The sequence below is a fragment of the Lactuca saligna genome, chromosome 5 (assembly GCF_052625555.1).
Source record: "Lactuca saligna cultivar CGN05327 chromosome 5, ASM5262555v1, whole genome shotgun sequence".
NCBI lineage: Eukaryota > Viridiplantae > Streptophyta > Magnoliopsida > Asterales > Asteraceae > Lactuca > Lactuca saligna.
Genome location: NC_136421.1, coordinates 197911096 through 197920276, shown reverse-complemented (window position 1 = coordinate 197920276; position 9181 = coordinate 197911096). Strand labels below are relative to the sequence as shown.

At 32.3% G+C, this 9181-nt stretch overlaps 1 protein-coding gene across 4 annotated transcripts; it reads right to left on the bottom strand.

Annotated features, from left to right (window-relative positions):
- Positions 1 to 256: 256 nt before the first annotated feature.
- Positions 257 to 2894, bottom strand: LOC144998402 (uncharacterized). Of its 4 annotated transcripts, XR_013660305.1 has the most exons (5): positions 2721 to 2894; positions 1453 to 2166; positions 1022 to 1158; positions 834 to 921; positions 257 to 708 (listed from the first exon to the last, which is right to left on the bottom strand). XR_013660305.1 is itself a non-coding variant. In XM_078958180.1 (3 exons), exons 2-3 carry the CDS (start codon positions 2137 to 2139, stop codon positions 1075 to 1077), a joined length of 771 nt encoding a protein of 256 aa, XP_078814306.1. In that variant the 5' UTR covers positions 2140 to 2166; positions 2721 to 2894; the 3' UTR covers positions 388 to 1074. The 4 variants fall into 4 exon arrangements, 2 of the variants coding, with proteins under 2 accessions (XP_078814306.1, XP_078814305.1); XR_013660304.1 differs by having other exon boundaries at positions 834 to 1158; XM_078958180.1 differs by having other exon boundaries at positions 388 to 1158.
- Between the last annotated feature and the right edge of the window lie 6287 nt (positions 2895 to 9181).

The following is a 9181-nucleotide window of genomic DNA, read 5'->3' as shown; positions in this document are numbered from 1 at the left end:
ATGTTATGTACTACTTATCAAATTAATTGATGCTAATATGTTATGATTTTTTTGCATTTATTTTTTTATTTATATAAATTTTAATCATATCAACCATGGTTTCCACGGATTATAACCTAGTATTTAATGGAAAGACGGTGTAGCAAAACAAAAGAAGCTATCCATGAGGTAATAATGATTGGAGACACTCTTAGTCTTCTCGATACTCTTAATTTAAAAGACAATATTGCCCTCTTATTTTTAGATGACAATCATATGATTTAAATTAGATCCGTTTATTTTCAAATATATAAATCTTGCATCAATCAAAGCCTCTTTCCTTTTAGTTTTATAGTGTAGGGAATGGTTATGTTTCCCATCTCCATTACCGACTTATAATCAAAAAAGTTAAAAAACCATATATCTCATTAGCGTTCTAATACTAAAAGTAAAGAGTTATTTAATAGTTGTTCGTTGAATATGATCAAGTCGACGTTTGATTTAGTAACACTCGGTCGTCATCCTCATCCTTAAGATGCATTTCAAAGGAGTCATGACCGTTGGTCAAACCAAAGCCTTTTTCTAAATATGACATCAAACAGTCTCAATATAACCAAGTCAAACTCAGCCTCTCATCAAACCTCGCAAGAGGCATATCAAACAACCCGTAGGAGTTGAACGAAAGAAAAAGCATTGACTACCCGATTTGATTTCATATAGAACTTTTACCTGTTCGGAAAAAAAATCAAAATTAGCAAAATAAATTAATAAACCAAAGAACATCAATTTTTTACAAAAGTTCAAAGTAGGTAAACCACTCCAAGTCTCCAGCTACAAAACTATCTTAAACTTACCCACTTTTGGAAATACCAACAATTTGTGTATTTTTGTAACATCAACATTCACAAATTAACATCATAATGGTCGTTGAATGGCGAAAACCTACATCATAAAACCAAAATAGCCCCAATCATTAATACCTTTTGCAATTTGTCTGCATAGTTAGTATTAACATATCACATCAAGCGAATATATTAAGTACACAAAGGGTAATGATTAGCTGTTTGCAACAGATCTTATTTTGTGTGTGCCACGTCATCCAACACCAACAGAGAAGGTGGCACACGCACACGCACACCCAGCAATGCATCCAGGTGTACAAGCCTCCAACTTTTGGGCCTGGAAAACCATCAATAATATCAACACCCAAAAAAAAAAAAAAAATTACAAGAACAAACAAACCCAATAAAATACACATCAAATAACGAAAGAGTTTGCTAAACATTTCATAATATGGCAATAAATGCTTTTTTTTTTACAATTATGTGAGGCATTCAATAAAGAATGTTTTGTTTTTGTTTTTTTTTTGTCATGTCATCTATTACGAATACTACTTGAAGAAGAAATTAAGTTTTTAAGATGAATCAAATGCTCATCATTTGATATATGGAGCGACATACGAAGATTTGTTACCATTGATTCTTTTTCCCAACTTAATGGTCCTGAAGCATGCAATGCCTCAATAGTACGCCTATACGCCTGCAACTCTAACCTATGTATCTCTGCCCCTAATCGCAACTCCTTTTTATTATCCCCAAAATACCCTCCTTCACAAACAGACTCCACATCATCACTATCATCACCTTCTTTTATGTTCTCAAATCTGTCATCAACACTGCAACTAGCAACAGAACTAGTAACACTAACTCTATCACTATCATCATCATTAGCATTAGTGTACCTTTGCTTCTTGTTTCGGGTTCCAATCACAACCCATTTGTTATTCTGCCATGATTGGCGTACACGGAGCTCTGATTTTCTTGCTTTGATCTCGATGAAAGATCCGACTAATCTTACTTGAAATAAGTTCGAGTTGAAAGATTTGGAAACGATTGCCATCTTCCATGAAAGATTGTGAAATACTTCCACTACATCACCAGGGTAGTGTTCTGAAATTTCAACTGTTGGAGGACATGGTCTGATGAATTTTCTTGATATGTGTTCTTCTTCTTCTTCTTCTTGTTGGTTTCCATGGTAGAGATCGTATCTGATTGTGTAGTTGTGTTTGTTGTAAGAAATTATTTGAGCATAACGCCATGAATGGGAAGGAGCTTTGTCTGTGTTAAGGACTTCCACTATGCTTCCTTTCTTGTATTTCATGATGCAGAAGTTTTGGTTTCTCAGAATCTGTTCAATTGGGAATTTGAAGAGTAAGTAAAATATCATTATGTGATAATCACAAGGGGGAAAAAGAAACATATTGATCATAAGGTAACAAAGCAGAAACACAAACAAACAACAAAAGTTCTTCATATTCTTGCAATACTAAAAAAATTCGAAATCTTGAAAAGAAATCAATTAAACCGGTGTTTAGATGTGGTTTTTATCCAAGTGATTTAAAATTTCCGAGAATTGAGAGTCTTAATAACATCGTAACAAACACACATACACAGATATAACAGACGTAATCGTGTTAGCGTGATCTCGAAAACGAAAAGGAAAAGCACGAACATGATAACGAACTCTAAATCGCTAATCAACATCAAATGCCATTACAATTTCGCAGAAAGAAAGTTCAATCGAGCAGAAAATAACCAAGAAGATGAAGCTAATAACTAACAAATCAATAACAATTTACAATCATTCAACGGAGCATTAAAAATTATCTAACACCGACGTCGTCGGTCGAAATCCTAAAATTAAAGAAAGCAGATAACAGATTGATGAATGAAATCACTAACCTTTTGAGATCGAGAAGTTCGATTTCAGAGTATTGATCGGAGTTGTGGTTTCAATTTGTTGGAGGAAACAAAAGGAGGTTTCCAACTGCACAAGAATTATGAAGGAAGAATACCTTGTTGAGGAAATTGGTATTCTTGTTATTATACGCTTTTCATGTATACTACGCATCTTCCTCTCCTTTATGCTTTTATATTTTGGTTTTACCCTTTTGGGCCGATTTAGAATATTAAACAAAACATAAATGGAAAGTGATGATACTATATTTTCCTTCTTTATACGTTGGATTTTTGTAAACATGAGATGTACCATTGTACGTGACTTTTTATGTTAAAATCATATGCAAATATGTCAAACTAGAGAAAATCACAACTTTTGTTCAACTTGATAGTTTGATGTTGTTCAATTTGCAAGTTTAATTGAATAATTTCAATATTATTTACTAAAATGACCATTGAGTGTTTTTATATCATTGTACTGTTTTAGCTTTTCGAACTTTAATAAAACAATTAACAATCTGTCAATCACGAATTTAGAATGTAAAACCATATGGTTCATTATTTAAATGAAACCGATAAAAAATAAAATAAAAAATAAGCTTTGAAAATTTTGATTTATACAAATCATAAAGTGTAATACAATCCATCATAAATACATTAATACTAATAATAAATTTTAATAGGTTTTATAAAACATTATAGTTAAGGATAAATTAGTTAAATTCAAAAATAAATAAATAAATAATAAATAATACATAAAAAAAAACTTAATCATTGGAGATGCTATTTAGTTTAGAGTAAAATTTTAAATGATTAATTATGTGTATATATAGATTAACCATTGAAGATTCTTTTAGATCAACATTATTGTTAGGGGTGAAATGGGTATGTATCAATTTACTTTTTCACTAAACCATATTACATTACCAATTATAGTTGGTACAAAAAAATTGTTACTATTACCGTACCAACTTGTTTGGTTACCGATAAGTTCGTTTGGTACATGTTGATAATGATATATACCAACATGTATGAGGGTTTTGTGAATGACGATTTTCGTGTTCTTAAGCATTGTGAAACTTCAATAGGGTTTTGTGAATACGAGTTTTCTAATAGTTGAGATTGAAAATTCAATCCAAAATGATTTTATTAATTTCTATCATGAGTTTATATGTTTAAACGGTGGAAGAATATTAGACACACCAATATAAGTTTAAAGCTTTAAACTTTACTAATTCAATAAATGCTAATATCAAAGCTCATAAATCATAAGCACTAAACATACTAAAATTTTCAATATATATATATATATATATATATATATATATATATATATATATATATATATATATATATATATATATATATATATATATATATATAATTGGTTGGTAAGTACTACCTGTATTGAAATATTTATACCATTACCATACCATGACTTTGGGATTAGTTACTAAACATACTGGTTACCAATATTCTTGATTCGGTTTATAATATGTTGGTTGGTTTTCCGTTATATATATTTGTCGGCCCTAATTATTGCAAAATTCATGTGTGGGTGTGTGCAATTATATATATATATATATATATATATATATATATATATATATATATATATATATACATATATCATTATTATATATAAAAACCTTTTTTTTCTCATGCCTTAAAAGTTAAATTCATACCGTTCCAAATAGGCCACGTAACCTGCCTTCTGATCGATACAATGTATCTAAACGTCTCTTCTTCAACGTTTCTCCTTCTCCACATTGCAAGACCCACCCGACTTAGTGGTTGTCCTTCTTCTCTAAACCATCACTCTGAATCCCTCCCTAGGTCCCTAACAAAGAATACTGATGGGTTAGTGAAAAAACAGATGTCGTCTTCAATACACCGTTTCCCAACGTTTCCACCGCTTTCAGAAACGATGCATCGTTTCCTGGTACATCACATCCATTAAAACTGCCCTCCCCCCACCCCTCCTTTGTCTTTCTTTCCTTCTCTTTGTCTTCCACTACCCAGCCATCCCGCCTTCTGTTTTTCCATTTACATCTCCTTCATTCATCCTTTTAGGGTTCATTTGAGGTTGGGATTTTTATAATATTCTATTTCTTTGAATCAAAGAAAAAACTCGAACTATAATCATCTTTCACCATGAGATACACTCTTCAGCACTTCAAAGGTACAAGAACTAACTTTTGTTTTACTGCATAAACTCTAAATTGATTCCCATTTTCATTTTCTGATGGTGATTTTGGTGTAAATTCATAATCATATTCGATTTTCTTCTGTTTTATGTATTTATTTTCTTAAATAATATTTTAATGTCTTCGTTTGAAATTCCCACCTTTTGTTGATTTAATGTCATGGATATCCAAGTAATCTGAATAATTTTGAAGATGTCGACCCCTTTTGTTGTTTGCTGCCTTCTATTCATGTTTATGGGTGGTTGTTGGTCGATGTGCATTAAAATTTCAGGGGTGATTTTATGGAAAAAAATGATGGCTTATTTATCACCATTTTGGATCATATGGAGTACAAGGCACAACACTGGTGGAACCCAAACTAAGAAGAGACTGACATGAAATTAAAATTTTTCAGACAATTGGAGGTACGTTTGTTTAATTTCTTGAAAAAATTATGTTTTTTGGATCATTCTTGATGAAAGTGATTATCTTTTTTCTTTGCCGAATATGCTTAATATTCTTTGTGGGACGTGGGCTTCTTAAATCGTCAAATGAAGATGTCAAAGTGGCAGCTACAAAAAGCTCTTAATGGAATATAGATGATGAGAGTAAACCATTTTATCATCATATTTTTACTATTAAATTACTACAATTCATCAATTCACCACTTTTTGTTTCTAAAATATGGGGATTAATTCCTTGATTCTCTGACCCTAAAAAACCCAGACCAGGAGAAACATGATTTCTTGCATTGTATCTGTTAACAATAATTTACATTCGTACCTGAACTTTTTTCATCAAAGTATTATAATTTATAAACAATAATCAAGTATGCCAAAACTAAAAGTTCCCACACCTTATAATTTATATTTGTCAATATTTCATGTTTCTTCATAAGAAAATGCATTATAAGTTCAATTTATTTCAAAGTGCATCTAACTTGAGCAGGAATAAAGGCAAGACTTTATTTTTACATCCCTTTGGAATGAATCATTCCTTTCATTCTGAGACTCCATCATAGAAAAGGTTGTATTGTTGGTTGATCTGAGAGAGCCAATACGTAGCTGAGACACAACATTTAATCTCTTATGGTTTTTGTTAATGATCTAGAAACTTCTGTTAAAGGTGGTGGGAACAGAGTACCTTGTACAAGTTCAAAATGACCTTCCTGTTTTCCACGGAGACACATCAACAAAATGTAAAACTTATAGGTTCTACTTTTATGTTAAGATTGTATCGTGGAAATAACTTATTCATATGATATTTTGTTATTGTTAATTTGAGAGTCAACCACAAAAAGTCAAACAAACTAACATGAGAATCTTTTATATAGTTTGCAAGTATTTTTAAATAAGAGAGTGATCAACATATTCTGTTCAAGATCGTTAGAGACATAAATAACTTGATTGAGTTCACATTGAAGAACAAAGATATAATTGTAAAAACCGAACTAAAGGAGATTGCACAAAAGCTACTCGCAGTTAGGCTTTCCGTTTCTAGAGGTGGAAGGGGATAAACAGAAACTTATGAATGAGGAACTACCCAGATCCAACATCATGACTTTGCAAAGTTGATAATTCCAGGAAAGATGGTAAATTAAGTTGTGTGAAATCCTTTATAGCTAAGCAGGTAGCAATTTACGTTGCCAAATAAATGTATTTTCTTTATTAACTTCTAAGATTTGGAATTTAGCTTATTATTAGTTAGCCGATATATAGTTGTAGCATTTTGATCGATGTATATTGCAGATTGCAAGACTAAAATGACAGACATAACTTCGAGACTTTTTAAGGGCTTGTAAGGAAAAGGGATTCCTTATCATCATCAATGGATTTTAATTTTTTTATAGCTGCGATTAAATATTTACGTAAGGAGTAGGATAAAGTTGGGTTTTGTCGAGTGTAGTACACTAGAATTACCTGATTACTTCTTTCTTTGATTGATTTGTCATAAAAGTAAATTGATCCGAAACCGATATTAAATTTCATTATCATATATGATTTTTTTGTGACTATGACCATGTCATACTATTAATTATTGACATGACATACTATTGATTATTGAAATGGTGATAATGGCATATAATTCGATAATGGAAATGAATATAATTTTCAGCTTTGCTAAATGTTTGGTACTTTGTACGAGGTTGCTTAACTCCTGCCCTCTCATCACTATCTGTCAGAAGTCCTGTTAGTGAATATTATCTAAGAGCATGACAACACCTTCCAATCAACCACATGATTTCTTTTAATTTTTCTATCAACTAACACTTGGTTTTTCTCTGCACAGAGGTTTGTTTTTGTGTTTTCTTCTCCAACATAATACAAAATACAACATCGTATTTCCGTTTATTAAAGAGTTGCTCATAGTTGCGAAATAAGTACATAAAATTTCTTAGTAGAACGGCTATTTTGACAATCTATCCCACTTTAACATTGTGGTTTCATTTCTTCGTTATTATAACACTAAGTTTGTTAACATTCATTTTTTCTTATTAGGACATATACTTTAAAATATCTAACAAAATATAATATTTTACATTCATTTTTTAGATACCCAAAATACATTTCATGGGCAGTGCTAAGCACAGGCCTAAAAAATTACCTAGTGTATATATATATATATATATATATATATATATATATATATATATATATATATATATATATATATATATATATATATATATACATGTTGCCGGCTTATGCACTTGATATATTATTATATATCTCATCTCATGCATCACTTAATTGACCAAGTGTTTCTCACTTTCTCCTTTATGACAAAAATCTACGTCTAAATGATTAATGAGATTTCAACAAAGTGCTTCTTATGATTACAAAACATATTTTTCTACACGTTGATATTTTTTATCTTTCGAATTTAAGTATGATTACAAAAAAATATAAGGCCCCGGGACCTGATGGCTTCACTTTCAAATTCATGAAAAGGTACTGGGATATCATTAAAGAGGACGTGATGAAGTTTGTCATGCACTTCGAGGAAACTGGCTCATTAGCAAAGGGGTGCACTTCCTCATTCATTATTCTTGCTCCTAAGATTAAGGACCATCTTTCTCTAAACGATTACCGCCCTATTAGTCTGATCGGATGCTTATGCAAAATAATAAGTAAGCTACTATCCAACAGATTGAAGACGGTTATTAGTGACCTGATAAGTGACGTGCAGTCAGCTTATGTTGACGGAAGATGTATACTTGATGGTCCTCTCATAGTTAATGAGGTGTGTTCATGGGCTGCGAAAGCACGTAAAAAGATTCTTCTTTTTAAAGTGGATTTTGATAAAGCTTTCGACTCGGTAAATTGGCAATACCTTGATTCAACAATGGCACAAATGGGTTTTGGGAACAAATGGAGGTCGTGGATTAGGGGCTGTCTGAATTCGTCTTTAGCATCGGTGATCATCAACGGTTCGCCAACAAAAGAATTTCCGGTATCTAGGGGAGTTCGTCAAGGTGACCCTCTCTCTCCGTATCTGTTCATTATTGCTATGGAGGGTTTGAATGTGGCTCTCAAATCGGCTTGTGATAAAGGAATCTTCAAGGGTGCTCAAATCCCTGGAAATGGTCCAATCCTGTCTCACCTATTCTATGCGGATGACGCTCTGTTTATTGGGGAATGGTCTCGATCTAATTTAAAAAATTTGGCGCGTATTCTTAGATGTTTCCACATCTCTTCGGGTCTCAAAGTTAACTTTCATAAATCGAAAGTATTTGGAATCGGAGTTGACTCAACTGAATCTGCAAATTGGGCTAATCTCCTTGGGTGTGTGGCAGGGACCTTCCATTCGACTATCTTGGAGTGCCGGTTGGGGCCAATATGAATTTAAAAAAGAATTGGAAGCCAATAGTTAAGAAATTTCATTCCAGGTTATCCTTATGGAAGGCTAAATCGATATCTTTTGGGGGAAGACTCACTTTAATCCAATCGGTGCTAGGTAATCTACCTACTTATTTTTTATCCTTATTTCGAGCTCCTGCAGGTGTAATTGAAGAACTAGAAAAGTTACGTCGTACCTTCCTGTGGGGAGGTTGTGAAGACAAAAAGAAAATACATTGGGTCTCCTGGGACAAGGTCCTGGCTGCCAAAAAGGATGGGGGACTGGGAGTGGGATCCATACAAGCATTAAACATTGGTTTACTTGTGAAATGGTGGTGGAGGCTGAAGAACGAAGCACATTCTCTGTGGGCTAGAGTAATAACCGGTATACATAAATTGGCGAATAAACCGATGGAGTATTTATCTTCACAAAAATATG